The sequence below is a fragment of the Arachis ipaensis genome, chromosome B2, assembly GCF_059453495.1.
Source record: "Arachis ipaensis isolate K30076 ecotype BB chromosome B2, ASM5945349v1, whole genome shotgun sequence".
NCBI classification, from domain to species: Eukaryota; Viridiplantae; Streptophyta; class Magnoliopsida; order Fabales; family Fabaceae; genus Arachis; species Arachis ipaensis.
Window position 1 is genome coordinate 120,123,142 of NC_142437.1, and position 24,597 is coordinate 120,147,738.

General features: G+C 27.7%; 3 protein-coding genes, 1 long non-coding RNA gene and 1 pseudogene across 5 annotated transcripts; 1 reads left to right on the plus strand and 4 right to left on the minus strand.

Moving 5' to 3' along the window:
- Window positions 1–2,357: 2,357 nt before the first annotated feature.
- On the minus strand, window positions 2,358–3,197 carry LOC107628578 (glutaredoxin-C11 pseudogene; annotated as a pseudogene). The gene has a single exon (XR_015905212.1). The product of XR_015905212.1 is annotated as a glutaredoxin-C11 pseudogene (transcript).
- Window positions 3,198–8,305: 5,108 nt separating this feature from the next.
- On the minus strand, window positions 8,306–8,759 carry LOC148575415 (cation/H(+) antiporter 20-like). The gene is made up of 2 exons (XM_088506225.1): window positions 8,647–8,759; window positions 8,306–8,606 (listed from the first exon to the last, which is right to left on the minus strand). Exons 1-2 carry the CDS (start codon window positions 8,757–8,759, stop codon window positions 8,306–8,308), a joined length of 414 nt encoding a protein of 137 aa, XP_088362351.1.
- Window positions 8,760–12,934: 4,175 nt separating this feature from the next.
- LOC107627929 (F-box/kelch-repeat protein At3g23880-like) lies at window positions 12,935–14,170 on the plus strand. Its single transcript, XM_016330737.1, has one exon. The coding sequence runs from the start codon at window positions 12,935–12,937 to the stop codon at window positions 14,168–14,170; it is 1,236 nt and encodes a 411-aa protein (XP_016186223.1).
- Window positions 14,171–20,273: 6,103 nt separating this feature from the next.
- Window positions 20,274–21,521, minus strand: LOC107627930 (putative F-box protein At3g47150). The gene is made up of 2 exons (XM_016330738.2): window positions 20,765–21,521; window positions 20,274–20,659 (listed from the first exon to the last, which is right to left on the minus strand). The coding sequence occupies exons 1-2, from the start codon at window positions 21,519–21,521 to the stop codon at window positions 20,274–20,276; spliced, it is 1,143 nt and encodes a 380-aa protein (XP_016186224.1).
- Window positions 21,522–22,523: 1,002 nt separating this feature from the next.
- Window positions 22,524–24,387, minus strand: LOC148575416 (uncharacterized). Its single transcript, XR_015905301.1, has 2 exons — window positions 24,240–24,387; window positions 22,524–22,810 (listed from the first exon to the last, which is right to left on the minus strand). It is a non-coding gene; the product is annotated as an uncharacterized LOC148575416 (long non-coding RNA).
- Window positions 24,388–24,597: the final 210 nt, after the last annotated feature.

The window sequence follows — 24,597 nt, forward strand, 5'->3', positions numbered from 1 at the left end:
AGCAATCCAGCATAAAAACAATCTAGCTTAACGCACTCAGCTGCAGTAAATTAAAATTGATGGTTGAAAATTATTAAATTCTTTAATTAATTTAATTAAATTTTTATTTTATAATTTTTTATTATTAATTTTACATAAAATTGATTATATAGTTGAGTTTTTATCTTATTTTAATTAAGAGTATTTTATGTTATTAATTTGATGACATTCTAAACTGGAATATTTGGGACATCATAAAAGATTATTAAACAGTAAAGAAAAATTTTAAAAATTAGAATACAGATTACACAAAAATTTAAAAGTAATAAAATGTAAATATAAAACGTAAAATTTAATATTCAGAGGCATTTACTTAAAAGATATAATTGTTACCTATATATAACAAAAGCTACTTTTGACATATATAGCTATAAATTTATATATTAAAATATGAAATTTTTAGTTATTATAGTACTAATCAATTTATTTGTTGAGATATTAATGTACTATGCATTTTTCGTTAGTAACATATATAAATAATTGATTATTTAAATATTAATATATGACTTTATATTTTTCATTATTCCCATACAAAAATGAAGCTCTCAAAAGATTCAAAAATATTATGAGTACACAAAAAACTAGTTACACATATTTATACGTAAATATTAAAATATATGTAATATTTCACATATTTTTGAAATATTTTTTATTTTTAATATATATTATATTTCATATGATGAATAATTAACTTAGTGATTAATTTTTAGTTACACATATAACATAATTGTAAAAGTCATATACCATACCCATTCTATTTGAATTGTAAAACTATTGTTGTATGAATTTTCTTCATTATATTAGGGATGCTATTGCTTGACCAAGTAGACGTAGTGCCCATGCATAAAATTTAATTTAATTTAGAAAATGGTCCCCGTCCTATATCTATATAGAAATAAAACAAAATTATCTTGTTTTGTGGATATGGACGAATAAGAATAGCGCGAGAGGCACAGAAAGTTTTAGCATCACCTCCATTTTTGTTGCCATGCACGTTCTTGACTCGATACAAAGATTGTATTATTGCAATATATGCATGCATATATATAATAACCCTAAGTATATGAGCCTATAATAATAAGATGATTATCCGTCGCACCAGGTACCCAAATTGAATGGTTAGGAATAAAATTGCTTTAAATTATTATGATCGCGGTTACGTTGTGTTAGATGCGGTCGTGCTTATTATTGTCAAATGCATCATATATAACTATGTAATGATGCTTTGTAAAAATTTAAAATAACTATACCATATGTACACCAAAATCAGTTAACAAAGTCAGCTATAAGTATAAAATACATATTGAAATATAAATACACGTTGAAAATAAATTAAATTACACATATATTTATATATAAATACATTGATGACTGATTTTAATGACTGATTTTAAAATACGAATAGTATTTTTAAATTTAAAAATAGAGTTCATTTCGGAAGTCATTATTTTCATTTAACATCGGTCGTGTTTTTTAAATTCTAAATTCTAAATTTTAATTTTTTAAAATAAAAGAATAATTTTATAATAAAAAATTTAATTAATATTAATTACTTAAAAATTAATTTTTATACTTTTTCCTATAAATTAGCTTATGTAGCTTATAGCACTTAATTAATAGAAAATGTATAGAAACCAAATTTTATATTAATCAATTTTCTTAATATCAAAATTACCCTTTTAACACTTACGCTAATTTAAAATTTTGCATTTAGGTTTCAGAAATTAAAATTTATAATTTAAAATGGTTAAAGACAAAAGATGAAATTGTGGTAATACTAAGTGTCGTGTTAAAAAAAATATGAGAAAAAAGATTGTGAACAAAGGAATTAAAGAAAAATAAAAAAAAAAATTGCTGAAATTAGCTAAAAAAATTAGTTCCCTAATTGGACTACTATGATGACTTGATATTATAGCAATAGTAGCAATCCTATCACAAGGAATGAAGATTATTCCTTTTCAGTGAGTGGATGAATTTCATGAGAAACTTTCTGTTTATTCATAAAAAGTTATACTCAGCAAATAAAGACTTTATTCTATTTATGTCAAGTCGCTTGCAATTGAATTATTGATTGAATGATGACTTCATATATTATGCTTTGGAAAGTGGCCTCTGGGAGGAACATTTCATGGTGACATTGGATACAAGATTAAAGAGTGTAACTCAAGCATGTTTTCTTCCATGGGTTTTGAAATTTCAAGTTTTAATGAAACTATATGCTATAATAAGCATCTCTATCTTTTCCTAATATATGTGTGTGTGATATAAAATTTCTAGAAGACCTACTTAAAGAAAATTAAACACTACATGTACCTACAATAAAAATACATAAAAAGCAAGCTAAGACTATATTTTCATATATATAAACTTTCTTTCATTACAATTTAAATTAAAGAGGACACCCAAGAAAAAGAAGGGGTATCCCTAAAAGAGAAAAAAAAAAAAAAAACTAAGGTTAACTTATGTTCTACTATTTGATACATAACTTTTTAATTTCTTACTACTATTATATATATTTATATGGACTTTTTAAACTCTGTTCGACATATATTTTACGACAAAAATACAGAATTATATATTGAGACAATAGAGACGGAAAAATCTGTCTCTATTGTTTTTGTATTTTAAATAATATAAATACTGAAAAATCTATTTAGAATAGAGATATTTTTTATCTCTTTTTCTAAATAGATTTATGCCTATCCAATTTATCTGTATTTTCGTCTTTAAACAGAGATTTAGTTGATGCAAGCTAGTTAGGTAGGTACTAAAACCATATGGCTTTAGCATCCATGAGCAATTGTTTGAGGGAACCATCAACATGGAGGGATATAACATCTTTTGAAGAGCCTACAAATTTTCCACCAATGAAGACTGCTGGGACTGAAGGGTTGCATCCCAAGCTTCTCAAGGCCCATTCCATTTGCCTTCCATAGGGATCATTGTCAAGCTCATGAACTGCAGGGCTTGCTCCAAGCTCATAGAACAATTGTGTGATGCTATGGCACATGCAACATGAACTCTTTGTGAATATTACTGCTGCCTTCTTTGATGCCAAATCCTTAACTCTATCCATATAATTGGGAAAAAAAGAGTATGTAAGGTAGAGAAAATATACAATGGTTGTTCTATATAAGGCTTTTGTGTGTTTTGTTCCTTGGTGTGGACTTTGAGATTTCATTAGGTCTTATTTATAGTGGTTGGTTTGACGTTTGAGGATAGTAATGGACTTCATAATTGCATAATCTAGAAGGTCACACAAAAAAAAAAAAAAAAAGACTAAATTAATTATTCATTGGTGAATGGATTAGGAAAGGGAAAGACTTGCTGCTAATAAAGTTCATTCCCTTGAGATATTTGTTTGAATAATATTGAACTTTGGATAAGGGAAATTAAAATTATGCTCTCTGATCATTTGGCTGATGGTGACGACCAAGTTGCATTTAATTAGCATCACAAAACATATGCTTCCGCTACGTTACCAACAGCATATCTGCCAATTTTTGTCAACTCTGATTTATAATTGTGTTTCATAAAAGTGTGTTTGTGGATGTGTCTAATGAAAATATCTTTTTTATAGCTGTGTTTAATAGAAGTGTCTTTATAAATATATTTTCTGGATATGTCTCTTTATATATGTATTTAAAATATATTAATTATTAGACACATCCAGGAGCACACTTTCATGAAACACAATTATAAATAAGAGTTGGCAGATAATATGTTTGTACCCTATACTTTTCCCAAAACATATATATTGTGAAACAAGCAATAATTAATATGGGAATGTAATGCTAGAGAAATAGTAATTTGAAATTATTTTTTAATTTAATTTATATAATTATATATTATATATTTATTATTTTTTTCCAAAGTTAGGAGTGAGTCTCAAATCTTGAAACTTCAAAGTGAGTATAGAAAGACTATGCCATTTTAATTATAATTCATTGGCAATTATATATTTATATATTTATTATGTTTAATACCATATGTTAGATATAATTATTTATATATTTTTTATTAGTTTAAATTACAAAAAAAATAATTTCATAATATGATATTAGAGCTTTTATAATAAAAAAGGTTAGAATTTCTTTCGTCAAGTCTCAAAAAAAGAATTCAGCATAAGGTAAAAAGAAAAAAAAAAGAAAAAATTTATACAAAAATTTATACAAAAATTTAATTAAACTCAAATAAAGCTCTTATTTAAGAAAATGTATTAGAGATATAATAATTTATGTATATTTTTTTTATCAATTTAAATGTTTACGGAAATTAATTTTATGATATTATTCTTCAACTATTTTAATGATAATTAAAAAATACAAAATAAAATAAATCATAATTAAAGAATATAGAATAAAATAATTATAAATCACTTTAATTTAATTTTTTATTATCTCCTATGTATTTTATTTTATTTTATTTTACTAAAGATAAAAAAATTCGAACCCACAATTTTTTAAATGAATATGAAGAGATTATGAGATTTGAATTATAACTCATTAGCTACTATGTATTTTAATTTATTTGTAATTAATAATTCATACTATATAATAATTGAGCTCAACTGGGGGTGGCCGTACAAGAACAATAATCAACGGATTGGAATAAGAACATTTTTTGTGTTTTTAATATACTTTAATTTATTAACCGAAAGATCTCTTTCTTTCGGCCTCTGATTTGCAGCATCAAGAACATTATTCTAATTGTTAATTAATTAATTTATTTATACAAAGAATTAAAAAATGATACAAAGACAATGCTGCGTTGTCAACATAGTCTGCCAAAAGAATGGAATCTTATATCCAATTAGAAATGATATCACTATGCAAAGTCAAAGTCCCTGAAAGACTCCCATGTGTCCTTTACATCCCTTTCAAAGAATTGCATTACAAAAATTATTGTAGTTTTTTAGGGTTAGGGTTATGATTTTTCTGTTACTTAGATGTGTTGGAAAACTTTCTTATAACAAAAATATACAAATATTAGAGATGTCAAATTTATTTGGATAAAAAATTTTAGTATAAAAATAGTTCTTTTTCTTTGGTTTTTTCTTTTTAATAATTTGTGGACATTTGACTTTGAAATAAAGAAGAGAGTTGAGAATACATCAAAATACTTATTACTCCAACTTAAACCTAAAATTTAGTATGTGAAAAATGATAAACGTTTTTTGTTGTTTTAAAATGACTTTACCGAAGTAAACACCACAAATTTTTACCATCACTCTACTGTGTCTAGTAGTTTCTTTATATATGTTGCCTATTAAAAACAATTAAAAAATATAAAAAAACAATGCTTTTTTTTAACAACCTAAATAATAAATTAAAAAAAAAGTTAATTTTAATTTTAAAAATTAAATTTTGAATTAATTAAATTTAATTATAATAAAAAAATTAATTTTAATTTTAAAAATCAAATTTTAAATTAATTAGATTTAATCATAATTTTAAAATTTTTTATTTAAACAATTAATTAGCAAGGAAAACTAATTTTGTAATATATCACTCGCTTTGTGTATAAACTGAAAGTAAATATTAAATGTAACTAGATATACTTAATAATAATCACCATAGCATGCTTGACAAGTTTTCGCCCATCACCCACACCCACAAATTTAACTTAAAACAATGCCAATACATCATTATTATGGTTTTTCTTTTTGTAAAGACTAATTAATTAGTTGTGGTATTAATGGCAATACCAGAGATAATTACAGTTTTTTTTAGTGTTTATATTATAATTTTTGACTTTTTAAATGCTCTATCTTATTATATTGAGTTTTTCATTTAAAAAAAAAATAGACGTGGTGTAAGTGGATGATTTTGATGATCCGATTTTCCAATCAAAATCCAAATGATCAAATTTAATCGGAATTAATATATATCCAATAGTTAATTGGATAAAATCAGATAAAATTCAATCAGATTTATTCTCATTTGAATTAAATATATTCAGCCTTACAAAAATTTAATTCAACCTTAGCTTAATACCCTATATTATCCTATATATTCAATTTAAAAAATATAATTTGTAGTAGCGTTGATCTTTGATGTTAATTTATAGTTTAATATTTTATATATTAATTTGTCATAATATTATTTATAATGATAATTTTTAATTTAATTTAATTTTTCTTTTTTTAAATACTTATAGCATTTTTTGTCATATTTCTACAATTTTTTTTGTTTATTTTATCATTTCAGTTGAATATCCAATTATACAAAGCAAACTAATTCAATTTTAGTGGATTCGAATTTAGAATTTATTAGAATTTGAGTTAAGAAAAAAATTAAAATCAAATCCAAACCAAACCAATTATATTTTAATTGATTCGAATACATTTTTTATTTAAACCCAATTCATCCAACCCAATTATATACCCCGTGTAAATTAGTCAACAGCTACAGGATAAAGTGAATGTTCTAGTAATTTAGTTGGCTTGATATGATCTTACCAACATTTCACATTATCATCACTTAGTTCGATTACGTTACATATACATTAAAGTTGGTTATTAAAATTAGTCGTTAATATAAAATATATATTAAAATATAAATATATATTAAAAAAAAAAATAACACATATATATTTATACATAAATATATTAATAACGATACTGATTTTAGTAACTAATTTTAATATACGAATAGAATTTTTACACTTAGTTATTACCATCTTATTCTAATAATTGGTTCCCTATGATGCTGGGATTGGTATATAGCTGATGATGTGGAGATAGATCATGATAGGTTTTATCATATCCAATTCCATTCAATTCCTTTCCTCCATTCTACCTTTGGTGAGTTTGGTCCTCGCATCAGATTCATAGAATAATATAGTAAAAAAAAAGGTTCCAACCTTCCTATACGTGTCATATTAATAATATATATGACCCTTTGAGTATGGAGGGGATTCTTAATTAACTTGTGTATGTTCATAGTGATGTAATGAAAATAACAATTCTGTTAACACTGTTTGATTTCATGTTTCATGCAACCACCTAGGGTATAAATTCCAAGGCAAGCTAGGGTGGCCGTGGCTGTTTTGATATATTCATCATGTTTGCTTAGCTAGGAAGAATAATTTTTTACTACTAGTTTCATGCCCATAGAATTTAAGATTCTTTGACATTATTTGTTAGTATTATAAACTTGTTCTTCAAGGGGAATAGAATGTTGGTAACTACTACTTGAGAGTTAGAACTCGACAGAAGGTATAATTCAAGAGTGTGATAGGATAAAATTGCATCCATATCTATTTTTGGTTACATGAGTGAGAAGGATTGAGCAGAAGTTCCTACAGTTGTGGAAAAAAGAAATGAGAACTAACTGATCTTATTTAAATATTTAAAAATAGAATTTAATTTTAATTATATATTATTAGTGTAAAATAATTTATATACTATTACATTGTCACGTCAGTAAAAATATTATTTTTTATATTAATTATTTAAATAGTCATTTAAACGAATAGATGTGATTGAATGGTTATATAAAATATTTTATATTATTAGTACATTAAAATTAAAATTTTAAAAAATTATGTTTATTAAAACATAATATTAAAAAAATTGAAAATAAAAAACTAAAAACGTTTGTTAGGTGGATACTATTATCATTAAAATAGTTGAATAATATCATTAAAATAGTTAAATAATAACTATGTGGATAATTGTTTGATGGCCGATGAAAAAATTTCTAACAAAGTGGGATGATTGACGAGGATGTGGTTAGGATAGCAAACCGTTGGAGAGGGGGGAGGAGAGGGTATTTAGACAAATTCCATTGATATTGGGTTGTGATGGTTAATTTTTTTGAAATAACTGTTTGGATTTTTTTTCTTTGTATTGGACCAAATTTAAAACTCATTATACACATTGTCAAGATTCTTCATTGTCAAGGTTCCGCTAGGGAGACAATAAGAAATCTTGATAATGTGTACAATGGGTTTTAAATTTGACCCAATACAAAGAAAAAAATCCAAACAATTATTTCAAAAAATTAATCATCACAACCCTAATTTACCAATGAAATTTAAACACCCTCTCTCTCCCCCTCAACCGTCTGCTACCCCATCCTCATCAATCATCCCACCTCTTCCACGTTAGAAGCTTCCTCACCGGCTACCAAACAACCATCCACGTAGTTATTAAAATAATCATTCGACTACCTAGTGAAATGACCATCTAACATTTGTTAATTGTATATACTTAAACTGCATCAAACAAAATAACTATCCAATTAAGAATTAAAATAACCATTTACATACCTAGTAAATTGAATATTCGACATCTAAATTCGTCAATCTTCAATCTACTTGAAGCGAAGTATAGCGACAGCAACAACCTGGACACGAAATCCTCAATCCTCTGTATAGCCTCTCTGCAAAATTCCCTCCCTTCGGAATCGTCAATCCGAACACAAATTTGCCGAAGATCGAGTGGATCCCGATCAAGTCCATCATGAATTCCAATACCATCACTCAGGCGAGGGTTAAGCAGATATACGCCTCGTCCACCGTATCGTGCTCCTTTGAGCACCGCCGCACCACCAGCTTTATCGCTGGTCGGATAACCGTCATCTTCCGGAGAGGAGAACTTACACGGACACCAGGGGGCTCTTGTGGCCGCCGCTGCCGCCGGCCTTTCCGGTGAGTGCTACGGTGAGAACGAGGAGGATCCAAGCTGCGACGTCGTTGAAGGCAGCGGCGGCCATGGCGGTCTTGGTTGTGCGACGGACGCAACATGTGCGAAGGAAGTGTCTTCGTCGGACGTTTTCGGACAGTTGGACGGCGTCAGGTTGCGCTCCAGACGGCGGTGATCTTTGCAGCTCAGTTCGGAGAGAGTGAAAGAGACCGTCAGAAAAAAAGAAAATGCAGCACGTTCTTCGCGCGTATAAAATGGAAGAATACATAACTTCTCCATAATCAAATCCTTATATTTTTAAAATTTAAAATTCAAAATTATTAGAAATTAATTAAATTAATTATTAACTAATTATAATTTTAATTTTATCTCTATTATACACGTTGTATACTATATTTATTGTCTCTTCATAATATTAAAAAAAAAGCATGTTTTAGCTCCTCTCGTGCATATACAATAGTAAAAAAATAAAGTTAAATATTAAACATGCTAGTACAATTCATAAACTCTAAATTAAGTTTCTACATTTAGGATCTAAGAAAAGACATGCATAGCCAATATGGCAATATCTAAAGCATTTTTTGTTATAAACTGAACAAAATTAACATAGTAGAATATCAATAAAATACATCTAGAAAGGCATGAAAAGCCAAATAACAAAATACACACAAAAAATATCTTTAGTGTTTTAAAATTCAAATTTTAAATTAAAAGTTAATTGGAATGAAATATTCACTTCATTATACTCCAGAAGATAGATTTTTTTTTTTCCAATTCGTACCTCTCTCTTGAAGCTTTGATTGTCAACGACGATACCTTCACCAAAAGCTACACGGGCGCTTTGTTGCCGTCATCGACACGACGATTGACAAGGCGGCAGCGACTATAGTTTTTTTCTGTATCTCAATTCATTGGTCTAATCACACATTTTCCTTCTTTTCTTTTTACCCCAATTAGGTTCTTCACTTATCCATCTCTTTTTCTTTGATACGTTGCTTTTCATAGTTAAAGAATTGTTTGGCATTGTGCATAGCCACCCTCAGCTCCACCTTGTTCATTCTTTTCTTTCTCCGATCCTGATATCTCAATTAATTTCATGTATTGGTTAATTTCTATTCCCCAATTACGATGGCTGCAAATTTTGAATAAAACACATTTTTACACATTTACGCTGTCAATGACTGCGAAATTGAGATAAAAAAATATTTTCTATTTTACGGACACTGAGTACGAAATTGTGAGATAATGCATAAAAATATAAAATTTTTTAAAATGATGTACAATGAAAAACATAATTTCTTTTATTGAAATAAATAAAAAAAACCGGTATTTGAAGGTGTTTCATGATTTATTAAAGTTAAATGTATTAATTAACTATAGCTAATTAATTATATTAATTATTTAATTCTATATGAATAAATAAATTACTTTTGTTTTAATTTATATTAATTTTTTCGTCTTATATGTATTTTGATTATTGGCTTTAAAAGTGTTATAATCAAGAAGGGATCTAAAAATTTAGTAGAGAAAAGGTTAAAAATTAAAATATTATATAATCGAATATAATATTATATATTTAGTAATATATATAATCATGTTTAATATTTTTCATTAAAAAATAGTAATAATATTTTGTTATATAAAAAAGTTATCTTAGTTTTTATAATTTTTTATTTTAAATTCGATAAAATATAAAAATTATTTATTTTTAAATTAATTTATTTTATTGAGTATTATTGTGAGAGTAAATTTTTTTAATGAATAATAACAACTTTGTTATATCTATTTAAAATATATTTGTAATTAAATATATAAAATATAATTATTTTAATGAATCTATTTAATATGTTATAATTTTAATATTATCAAAAATATTTTTTTTTAAAATAATTTATTTTCATGTATATACTATAATATAAATATTTTTTTAGTTATCATAAATATTAAATATTTTTATATGATATAATAGGTGTGAAAGAGAAAAAATATTTTTAAAAAATAATGATTAAAAATTTGAAAATTTTTTAATAAAAAATAATTAGAAATAATATATTTCACAATTTAAAAATTGTTACTTACTTTTGAGTTTAATAATTTAATTATTTATATAAAATAATTATTTATTTTATTTTTTAAATAAAAAACAAAATTATATAATATATAATAATTTTATATACTTAAAATGGTCAACTTTTATTTTTGGGACTTCTTTAAATCTGTCTTATCTTTTTTTTATTTGATTAAGATAAATATTAAATTATTTAATATTTTATTTGATTACATTAATTATAACTAATTACTTATAATAATTATTTGATTTGACCAGAATAATGAATTGATTTTATTTTAATTTACATTAATTTTTTGTCCTATGTGTTTCGATTAATAATTTTTCGGTTCAATTAGGTATCCTTTAAAAATAGTACAACATTCAGCCTTTTATTATAATAATTAAAAAAAAATTAAAACAAACACAACTAAAAATTATGAATAAATTTACTGTCTTTTTAAAATTAAATACACATTCAAAATACAATCTAAAAAAACTGAAATTTAAAATTTAAATTTTAAATTTCTGTTTCAGATTTAATATATTTAATTATTAATATATTATAATTTAAATACATATCTAAAAATCAAATTATTCAAAATTCAAAATTTTGATTTTAAAATTATAAAATAAACCTTAAACTATCAAATTATTAATTAAGCTCGTACAAAACACTCAAAGAAGCAGAGAAGTCACGTTTGCGCCATGTCAAAAATCCAGAGGCGCACATGGAAAACTCAGAGGTGCACATCGAGAAGTCATCCTCTGCTGTCGTTCATCCGTGCCACCTTCCTCTTTCATGCTCATCCTCAACGCTGTCTTCCTCCTTTTCGGCGCTCATTTACAACGCTGTCTTTTTAATGTTTAAATTTAAATTTTAGATTTATGATTTTGGATGTGTTTTAAAAATATTTTCTGTATAACTTCATAATTTTAGATGTGTTACAATTGTTTTTTAATGTTTAAATTTAAATTTTAGATTTATGATTTTGAATGTGTTTTAAAAATATTTTTTGTATAACTTAATATTTTAGATGTATTACAATTGAAAAAGAAACTACAATTAAAAATATTTTAGTTTATGTATATAATTATATTCGACCATTCATAATTGTATTATTAACATTTAATTGTATTATTAAAGTTGACTGATTTTAGATGTGTTTTAAAAATATTTTGTATAAAATATCATACTATCAGATGTGTTATAATAAAATAACAACACAATTTTAAATTAATTGTTGATTATAATAATTTTGAAAACTAATAAGTATCGAAAAAAATTTAACTGATAATTTAAATAATAAATATTATATTTATTTGATCGAATAAAAAATTAAAAGATTAATTGTATTATTAACGTTTAAATTTAAATATTTAAAGTTAGCCTGATTTTGGATGTGTTTTAAAAATATTTTGAATAAAATATCATACTATCATGTGTTATAATTGATAAATAACAACAGAATTTTAACGACCATATCAACTACATCTTTTTTCTTAAACTCCAGATTTTTTTTTGTTTCTTTGCTCAAACTACTTACATAGAAAGTACTTTATTTGCAACAATTTTATTAATAAAATTAAATAAGATCAACCTTGTTCCAATTAAATAAGCAGAGTGTTTTTATGTTTAAATTAAAATATAATAAAAAATGTTGAACATGATATTTCTTAACAAATTACATAAACACATATGTGGAAAATAATGATACTTTTCACCAATGCAAAATGAGAGAGTGCTTCAGCCGTAAAGTGGTGATGGTCTTCACCAATGAAGACGAGATGGAGAATTCAGCTGGCAGCGTCCTTTTTGTTTGGGATTCACTAACGCGTGTGAATGTCCCGTAGAATAAGGAATTTAAAAAACTGTATCTGTTACGTGAAGTTACGAAAGTAAAGCAAAGTTACCGTAATCACCAACGAAGTGGGTGAATTTTAAAATTTAAATTTAAATTAAAATCTAATTACAAATATGTATCTACAAAATAGGAACATGTTATACTAAAAAAATAATTAAATATTATTTAAATCTGATTAAAGGCTGATTAGTATTGTACAACTAGCATTTCCCATAATTTTTATATATAGTAATAGGCTTGAGGTTTGGCCTATCCCTAGTAGTTTTATTAGATATGAAGTAGCGAGAGTGAGAGACCATAGTCTTCTATAGCACCACATACACATCATCCACGATGGATAGTCCATGTGACACTGTGATCGGAGACAGAGATCTCTTAACAGAGATCCTTCTTCGATTGCCAGTGAAGCAAGTGATTCAATGCAAATGCGTGTGTAAGAAATGGTTGTCACTCATCTGCAACACCAAATTTCGTTATTCACATACTTGTCGTTTATACCACAAGTACAATAACAACCCTCCACCCACTGCTCTTTTAGTTCAAAATTTCGCAGACACCAAGGCCCAAAGAGCTTCTATAGTTCCTTTACACGCCAATAACAACAACGGCAACAAAATCTTCTTCCACCTTGATCTTGATGGATGCAACTACAGGTCTTCTATTATGCACTCTTGCAATGGTCTATTATTATGGAATGTTATACCGACACCCCAACCTGGTCCAACAAGTGAAGACTCACGAGCACGCCACTTTCGCATACAGAACCCAGCGATGAGCGATGACCACTGCGTTTATCTAGATTATCCGGTTGGCGATGTAGATTCCCCAGACGGTGATGATATATTTGAACCTTTTGAATTGAAGGCTTATCTTGTTTTCGAACCTCTGAAACAACCTCTTTCCTACAAAGTTATTTTATTCGGCCAAATGGATCCATCGGTTAGATATCATGGTCGTAGGGTCGAATTTAAGGTTCTCAATCCCAGAATTGAGATTCGCTTGTATTCATCGGAGACGTGTGGTTGGAGTGAAGTTATTTGCAACCTACCTGATGGCTTACGTGTCACAGAGGGAGTTTATTGCAACGGTGTTATTCATTGGTTTCGTTTAGATGATGACAATTCCGTTTATTTTGATACCAACCGGCTTTGCTTTGATAAATTGCCAGCAGTGCCATCTGTTGATGACTCATGTGTTAAGTATTTTGGAGAATGTAGAGGGAGGTTGCACTTGATTCTATCTGATACTTTGGAGTTTGATATTTGGGAGTTGGAGGAAGATTACTCTTCATGGGTTGCCAGATATCGTGTCAATCTTAATCGCATGCATGATGGGGAATCGGCCTTGTGGTGGAATGTTTCAAGTAATCCATTTTCTGTGTTAAGTTTTGTTCATCGCCAAGAAGAAGAGGAGGAGAACTCCATGCTTGTATTGTTCAAAGATGGTAAAATAATGTCTTATAGCCTGGAAGATTATGGTTTGAGGGTTCTCTGTAAAATTTACAGAGATGAAGTGTCTAGATCTATTCATCAATACTTTGAGACAATGTTATGTGTTGGAAATTCATAGATGTAAAGTGAGTGCATTAGGTCCTCCAACATTGGATCGGATCAGTGATGTAAAACTTCTTATTCTTAAGTAGTATGCTCTGCAAACAAAAGAATAATAATGTGGTGGTTTCTGTTCTATTCTTTTCTTTCTTCAAACATAAAAATTACACTGCATTAAATACATTACTAGTATGCCAAGATTTAGACTTAGTTTAGTAAAGCTTTTACTTTTGAAAAGTAGCTTATAAAAGCTAACTTTTAAAAAATAGCTTTTTAAAATTTATAGCATTTATGTTTGGTAAATCAAATTAAAAATTGTTTTTAATAAATACAAGCAACAACAATTGTATTTGGTAAAATAACTTTTAAAATTTAAAAATACTATAATAGATATAAATGCAAGTATTAAATTTGAAAATTAGTTAACATGTGAAGTTATATTAGACTTTTAAATTTTGAAAAGCACAAGCCAATTTTAAAAAGTTCTATCTTAAGTGCTTTCAAAAATACCCGATCTTTTAAAAGCTGCAAGCACAAGTACATGATCTTTTTTATTTACCAAATACAAAATGAGGTGCTTGAGCTTTTAAAAAGTACAAGCACATCATTGAAAACCTTTATCAAACCAAGCCTTAGTATGACTAGAATTAGTGGATGACTATGTCATTGACCATTATTTCAATGGAAATATGACAAGTGATAAATGTGGATTGCAAAATAATTTGTTTTAGTGTGTTATATTACGAAAATATTAATAATCAAAATAATTTAGTAAAAAATAATTTAAAATTTATCTTATTTATTTAGTATTTATTAACGGTATAATTGCTGGATCAAATTTCTTGTGAGTTACCGCATGGCCAAAGAAGTAATTTGACACATTTAAATTTTGATCATTTCTATTTAATTATTTAATATTATTTTATTTATAATTTAAGATAAATAAAATAAAAATAATATCAAAGGATTAAATTTTTTTAATTAACATCAGTTAACTATTAACTCTAGTTTTTAAATTATAAATAAATTTTTCAAAAAATAATTTTTTTAAATAAAAAAATTAATTAATATTAACTTATTAAAAATTAATTTTTTATACTTATTCACAAATAATTTAAAAAAAATTAACTAATATTAACTGAAAATTTTATTCAATATTAACTAATATATTTTAAATTTTTTATATTTTTCATAATTAATGATAAAATATTAAAAAATTATAATAATAAATATATATAGTTTATATTAATTATTATTATTATTGTTGTTGTTGTTTGAATCAATCAATAACTATATATCACTAATTTATATACACAATTATAATGATTATTAAATTGTATTTTGGTCAAATAAACTAAAGAATCTATTTGTTTAATTTTGTACGAGAGAAAAATATATTTTCTATAAATGGAAGAAAAGAAAACAGACATTTAATAAAAATAAAAGAAAATTTCTAGCTAGGAATAACATTTTTAATGTAAAAAAAAAAAGAGAAAGTTAGTTAGTATTAGTTTAGAAATAAGACAAAAATAAAAAAATATTAATCACCTAATATTCTCTTTTAAAGAAGTGTCAATTTCTCTCATAATTACTACCATTTTGGGTCAATAGCAAAAGAATAATAATTAATACCATTTATTGGATCAACAATGAAAGAGTAATACTTAACAAGGTGGTCAACAACAAAAAAATAATAATCAACAAACTCAAAACATACACAAGAAATTATTAGAATAATTTCACTTAAACATAATAGAAAAATATTTGAAAAATAATAAAAAAATCAATTCAAATAGTCTATAATAATCTTATTTAATATTTGTTAATTATTATTAAAATAATTGTATAATTTTAAATGTAATAATTAATGTAAATTAAAAGAAAATCAAATTATTTATTCTAACTAAATCAAATTATTAATATAACTAATTAGTTATAGTTAATATGGTCAAATAAAATATTAAATAATTTGATATTTAATTATCTCAATCAAATCAAATAATTAATGAATTATAACACTCTAAAAAATCATTAATCAAAATACATAAAAAAAATTAAAGCAAAATAATTTATTTATTTTAGTCAAATTAAATAATTAATATAATTGATTAGTTATAGTTAATATGATCAAATAAAATATTAAATAATTTAATATTTATCTCAATCAAATTAAATAAATAATTAACTATGACATTCTTAAAAATTATTAAATATATAAGATGAAAAAATTTTATGCAAATTAAAATAAAATTAATTTATTTATTCTAGTCAAATTAAATAATTAATATAATTAATTAGTAATAGTTAATGTGATCAAATTCTATTATTAATATAATTAATTAGTTATAGTTAATATAATCAAATAAGATATTAAATAGTTTAATATTTATCTCAATCAAATCAAATAAATAATTGACACTCTCAAAAATATTAATAAAAATATATAAGACAAAAAAATACATGCAAATTAAAACAAAATCAATTCATTTATTCCAATCAAATCAAATAACTAATATAATTAATTAGTTATAGTTGATATGATCAAATAAAATATTAAATAATTTGATATTTATCTCAGTTAAATCAAATAAATAATTAATTAATTAGCACATTGAAAAGATGCTATATTAACTAAGTTATTAATGAAAAAAACTCGATTTTAGTAATACATAATAGATAGATTAAATTAAATAAGATAATTTTAACTATTGTCTCTTTTGTTGAAATAATAATTAACATGTCCATATGTGTTATGTTAAATAATTTAGCTAAATATATGTGATTTTTTTATATAAAAATAATAGTTAAGATATTAATACATATTATACTATACAACTAAAATAAACACGTTAAATTATCTAATAATTTTTAATTATTATTTTTATAGAAAAATTTTAGTAAGACATACAAGTAACTATTTATCAATAATAATAATAACATTCATGTTACATTAATATAAAAATAAATTACTAAATAAGTCACGTATAAAATACATTTAATTAACAATATAAAATAAATTTTAAAAATAAATAAGTTAAATAATATATATATTTATATATAAATAATTAATAACTGATTTAATTCTTAATTTTATATATACACATAGTGAAAGTTCATATACAGTTCTATATATTTATAGTGAATTTAATTATTTAAAATTATTAAATAATAATTTAATTAGACATATCAAATTATTTAATAATTATCAATTAACAGTTTCGCACAAAAATAACTATATCTAAATCATTATCATGTACACATAGGATTTATGTAATAATAATAATAATAATAATAATAATTTGGCAGCATATATGCTTAATAGGCTTGAGGTGTGTGGCCCATAACTAGGTAGTTATATAAGATTATAAGTCATAAGATATGAAGCAGTAGAGAAACCATAGCCTACAACACTACGCGACTACTCTGTTGGTTTGGTAAACAATGGAGAGTCCATGGGACACTGTGATACGAGACGTGGATCTCTTAACGGAGATCCTTCTCCGGTTGCCAGTGAAACAAGCGATTCAATGCAAGTGCGTCTGCAAGAAATGGCTCTCAATCATCTCCAACTCCAAATTCTGTTATTCCAACTCCACGTAAAAGTCAATGTTCAACTACATACTTTAAGATTTTGATATTTTTAAACTTGCTCGACGATGCTTCATAGAACTAAAATCTTTTGAAGCTATTTCCTTTTCATTATATACAATTATACAATCTGCTAAAAATTCATCTTCCATCTTATTTCGAAGCTTTGTTTTAATAATCTTCATAGCTGAAAAGGCCTGTTCAGTTGTTGCTGTTGTCACAGGAAGAGTCAAAACAAGACGAATTAATCTATCAATTAAAGGATATATATTTGATTTTCCTGTCCCTGTCAATTTTTGATACAATTCAGCAAGAGTAGACAAATTTTGAAAATCTGGAGCTTTAACCACATCAAGTTCATAATGTTGTAACTCATAATCCAATTGAATCTTTTCTTGCTCAGAAAAATCTAAAGAATAGAAATTCTTTACAAGATTGCATATGTTGCAAACACTGAATAACTTGAAAGCATCTTTAGGATCTAAAGATGTACTCAATATGAGGAGCTCGGTTGCTTGCTCACTAAATCTACTATTTAGCTCTTTCAATTGAAAATCTATCACGCTAGTAAAAATGTCAACACGATAGTGGTGTTCAACAGTGACAACATCCTTTTTACGGACGCTTTCCGGGATCACGCATCAATGTATCAATATTAACTTGATCTATTTCAGTCCTTGTTATTTTGGAAGCTTGAATATCTTGCTCAACAAGTTGTGTCACAGGTTGTTCAATAATATTTTGAACATTACTCAAAGAATCTGAAGCTGAATTTTGTTCATCATATATTCTCTTTTTTCTCTTGAAAAAACGAGTGAATTGTTTTCATTTTTGACATTTTTAACTTAACTTGAACTATTTAACAAAAAAAATAAAAATAATTGCATATATATTATTTTCTTAAAAAAAAATATTAAACCTATTGAGCAATAACAAATAATTTTAGAAACACAAATATATAATAACCAAAAATAAAGTTATTGATTTACCTGATTATTTTTTTATTCCAAGTCTCACCAAAAAATAATTCTATTGAGTTTTGTCCTCACTTCAATCTTTGAACACTGTCCATTATAAAAAAATAAATTAATTATTTTAAATAAATAATATAAATAATACTTGACATTGTTATTAACTTAAAAAAAATTGAAATATACCTCTTTGAATCTTTGTTGTGCATTCAATGGTTAATATTTTGCTGTTCACTTCTCTTCAATGGTTTTTCTTCATATGTCTTGTTTTAGTATGGAAGGAAAATTAGAATGAGAAAAGTAGAAGAACAAAAGTTTGAAAACCACTAAAAGAGAGAGAAAAGTGGCCTCTGACGGTTTGAAACAAATATTTGAAAAATGTACTAGGGTTACTTTAATTAATAGTATGGGCTTGGGCTAGTATAATAGAACTATTTTTATTAATTATTAAAATGGGCTATTTGTTAACAAGAGCAACAATAATTCAAATATCCAATACATAGTGCAGTTTTTAGTTATTTTAATTTATAAAATTTTGTAACTTATATTTTTTTAATATTATATATAAAAAAATTTAATATTATTAATTATTACTATTTACTATTTTTTTAAAAAAATTTTGGGGGGACCATGGCCACCTTAGGTCCCCCGTGGATCCGCCACTGGGGAGGAGGGGGTGCTTCACCTCGTTGTGGGATCAGAGAAAACAGAACTCGGATCATGTGAGTTGTGTCCCTCAAATTGTAAAAAAAAAAATACTCAGTACAAGAAAAACGGAGGGTCCGAATTCCACATTTCAGATTTTAAATTTCATCAGCTGCAAATCGGACCATGCGATTTGTGAAGGAAAATTTCATCACCAAAAAACTCGCATGGTCCGAATTGTGTACTCTGAATTTTTTTAAATTTTTAACACAAATCTACTTTGAATTTTTTTCAACTTTTTCAACACAAATCGGAGGGTCCGATTTGTGTACTCTCACAATTTTAAAAAATACCAAAAATTACCATGTTAAAGTATATCACTCATTTTGTTTCCATATTAAAATTTTTTAACCTGTAGCGGTTTCTTCTCATACATATTTTAACCTGAACCATTGCATTCCTATCAGAGTTTACTTCGTAAATCATAATCCACCTTATTTCTATTACGATTTTTATAAAAATAAGAAAGATAAGAAAGATGTATTTGCCTCTTTAATGTATAAATGTTGTATTCTAATAATATTAAAAGATAAACAATTTATTTTGATAACTTGCCCTATTTTATAAACCAATTATTTTTAACTTAGTAAATCAAATATAACACCATTAGATTTCATTTGACTTGTTTTATTTAGTGGTTGGATTAGGTTTCAAATATAAGAAAAATTGAATTGCAACTATGTTATTTGAAATAACAGTGCATAGTATTTTTCATAAACCCAAAATTGGTTCTTAGTGTAAATTAAAATGATACTTTAAAATTATTTTTTTATTATTTGAAGAACATACAGAAGAAGTTGTACATCTATCACTGCTCCAATGTTGGATGAACTAATAATGCACTTGCTCTACATCGATCTATGAATTTCCAACACATAACAAAGTCTCAAAGTAGTGATGAACAGATCTAGGCACTTTATCTAATTTACAAAGAACCCTCAAACCATAATTTTTTAGGCTATAAGACATTATTTTACCATCTTTGAACAATACAAGCATGGAGTCCTCCTCCTCTTCTTCTTGGCGAAGAACAAAACTTAACACAGAAAATGGATTACTTGAAACATTCCAGCACAAGGCCGATTCCCCATCATGCATGCGATTAAGATTGACACGGTATCTGGCAACCCATGAAGAGTAATCTTCCTCTAATTCCCAAATATCAAACTCCAAACTATCAGATAGAATCAAGTGCAGCCTCCCTTTACATTCTCCTAAATACTTAACACACAAGAGCTCCGAATCTGAGTCGACACATGCAGGGACTAAATGCAATTTATCAAAGCAAAGCCGATTGACATCGAAATAAACGGAATTGTCATCATCTAAACGAAATCAGTGAACAGCACCATTGCAATAAACTCCCTCTGGGACACGTAAATCATTAGGAAGATTGCAAACAACACTACTCCAACAAGACGTCTCTGATGAATACAAACGAATCCCAATTCGGGGTTTGAGTTGATTGAGACGACTATAATAATGTCCAAACGGAGCTTCCATTTCACCAAATAAAATAACTTTGTAAGAAAGAGGTTGTTTCAGAGGTTCGAAAACAAGATATGCCTTCAAGTTAAGAGGGTCAAATATGTAGAAATCTTCATTACATGGGGAATCTACATCGCCAAGCGGGTAATCTAGATAAACGCAGTGGTCATTGCTGACGGCTGGGTTGCATATGCGAAAGTGGGATTCTAGTCGTATCTCAAAAGTTGTTAAACCAGAATGGGGTGTGGGTGTAACATTACATAGTAATAGACCATTACAAGAATGTATAATAGTAGAAGACATGTATTTGCGTCGATCAGGATCAAGATGGAAGAAGATTTTGTTGGCGTTGTTATTATTGGTGTGAAAGGGAACAATAGAAGCTCTTTTAGCCTTGGTGTCTCCGAAATTCTGAACCAAAAGAGCAGTGGGTGGAGGGATGTTGTACTTGCCGTATAAATGACAAGTGTGTGAATAACGGAATTTGGGGTTGGAGATGATTGACAACCATTTCTTGCACACGCACTTGCATTGAATCACTTGTTTCACTGGCAGTCGGAGAAGGATCTCCGTTAAGAGATCCATGTCTTGGATCACAGTGTCACATGGACTCTCCATTGTTTATGAAACCAAGAGAGTAGTTGCGTGGTGTTGTAGTTTATGGTTTCTCTGTTTCATATCTTAGTCTTATATAACTATACGGGGAATGCTAGGGAGATAATGACTTAGTTGAACAATATGAACAACGGACCCTAGAAACTAGCCCAATTAGATTACTAACATAGTTTTACTCATAAACACCCCCTCTTCCCTAAATCTAATTACTACCATGTAATCATCCCATTCACACCCCTTTCTTTGACCCAACAGTAAAAACCTTTCTCCTTCCCTACCTTTCTAACACCATTCAAGAAAGGAAACATTAGCCTTCCTTCACCGCCATTTGAAACGGCATTGACGAAGGGAGACCTTCCCACATTAGCTGCTTCTTTTTCACTGCAACCCGTCGTCCATCCTGCCACCCACGGAACCGACCATCCCCCAGCGCCTCCATTGTGAAGACGTGAAGCAGTAGGCGAGCATCCGTGGCCCCGTCGCGTGGAAGTCGCCCAGAAACCACAGGTGTTGTCCTTTACCCGCAATCTCCGTAGGTTATAGCCCTTGCATGTTCGCGTCGCTTGGAGTCATCCTCGGATACAACAAGAGAAGCCGTGGGCTGTGTTTCCCTTCCCAGATTGAAGGCCAGTAACCCGATAACCGTTAATTGAAGGTTTAGATGTTCATAGTAACTTTTATTTTCACTACCATAGAATGGTTTTGCTGCTTGTGAAAATTTCTGGCCTGTTTGACTTCTCCAAGTGTTTGTGAACATATGGAAGTTCTGTAACACCCTACCACACAAAGCTTTACGCTTAAGTCGTAAAACAGAGGTGATGTGGTATTACGACCTCTAAAATAAAATAAGTACATATAATAGCAGAAGAGTTATAATATGCTAGGAGCCTTGAAGGATAGGGAAAATAAAAATCGCGAGATAAAAGCGCAACGCTCAAGGAACGAGTTAACTTGCATGCTAAGAAAACTGTAACTGTCAAACATAAGATAACAGAAGTAGGAATAGAGTGCCAAAGATACAAAATAACAAGCTCCTAACTCAGCCTGCGAAGTCAAGACTGGCCGGAGAATATTTACACATATATACATACATATCCAAAACCCAAAAGTACATACACACAATCCTGCCTCTCCATAAACCTCTAAGAGGATCAAAAAGGACAAGTTATGCGGAGAGAAAGCTAAGTACATATATATACATCACTGTACAACAAAACTATACAACAACACTATCCAGTAACCCCTCCGCTTTAAGAGTCCAGACGCCTAACGAGATGGCTCCCGACCTGCATCTGAAAAACAACAACATAGTATGGAATGAGAACCGGAGGTTCTCAGTATGGTAAAGGTGCCACACACATAATATATAAGGTCCTGGGAATGCCAGAGGCAATCCTAGAACGCCGACACTCAGATTGTAGAGCTTAAAGTATTAAACAGAAACCATAAAAGGTGGTTTACTAAGGATATTTAAACCTAACTTAACTTAACCTTAAATCTAAATCCCATTCTGCCATTCCTCCATACCTCCGATTCCATCATGCATTTTCACAGACAACTAAACAGACAAAGGCAAGCACAAGAAGGTTACAAGTACTGCAGATAACAAATATACATTTAACATGGCAAGTACATTTAGGCACACCCAGTTAATACACAAGCAAGTAATTCAAGTAATATGCATATGATGCATGCCTGTCCTATGGCTGATGAGGCTCATCTGTCGGTTATCCAGCCAACCCGACAAGTCTGAATTGTCCTTAGACTGTCCCCCGACGTGCATCCCCAAGAGTCTATGCATAGATTTTTCTCAAATAATCAATATTGCTCAATGGGGGTAACATTCCCGGGAATTTATATAGTGCCCGGTCACACTTACGTCGTAGGGTCAACAGAGTATCGAGTTTTCAACCTGGTACACGTGGTGGCAAGCCACGGCACTTAATCCAGGGAATCTCGTATCTCAGATTATTCAAATTCATAAGCAATATAAATAATTCAATTATAATTCCTCAACATCCACATCATTCTCAATTGCATCTCATTCATCATCATACATTAAACATATTCAATCCTTATCCTTCATTATCACACCTCCCATTCCGTCCATCAATAGTTTCAATTCAAAACATAATTCATTCTTTTCTAAGAATCAAACTTCAAACTTAAAACATACTCACTTTCTTAATAACTCAAAATCAAACCATATAACATTTAAATCTAAATCTCTTTTAAATAATCATCTAAACAAAATCTCTAATTTTTTATAAAATTTCGGCAGCATCTCCTCTAAAACTCGGACTTTGCCACCCTTTTCGGGTCCAAACCTGCTTTCTTTTCAATTCAACATACCCTTCCTCATCATCATAACAGTCACCACAATAAATCTACTTCAGATTTACAATTATATTCATACAATATTCAAATCCAACAACCAAAAATTCAACTAAGGATCATAGTTCACTAACCCTAGGCTTCTAACACATAATATCTCAAATCAATAATTCACCAAATCATTAGCACTAGACCAACCATGTTCATCAACAATAACATTCACCATCCAAGATTAATAACTAATTATCCAATAAACTTCAACCAAATATATTCATCAACAAATTACTAAACATTAAACATACACCTGCATTCCAACTTATCCTATGGCCGTCTAGCCTAAGTTTTCACAGAACATTATATATTAAATGCAAGAAACCTAAACCATACCTTAGCCGATTTCCACGTAACGACCAAAGCTATTTATTCAAAACCAAGACAGCCCCTCAAAACTCAACTAATCCGCTTCCTCCAAGTTCCAGTATTCACAATTTCAAGCTCCAATTATTTATTTTCAACCTAATACACATTCATAATACATATATACCCAATTTAATACTCAAAGCTCAAATTTAATGAAATTAAAATAGAATTATCGTATCCTCACCTTATCCAAGCTTCACATAAGCAAGAGTGAACGTTTCTCTCAAGCTAATTGGATCCTAAAACATCAGAAATCAAAGAAATTCAATATTCCCACTTAAAATTCGAAAATTGGGGGAAGATGAAGCTGAGAGTGAAATAGCAA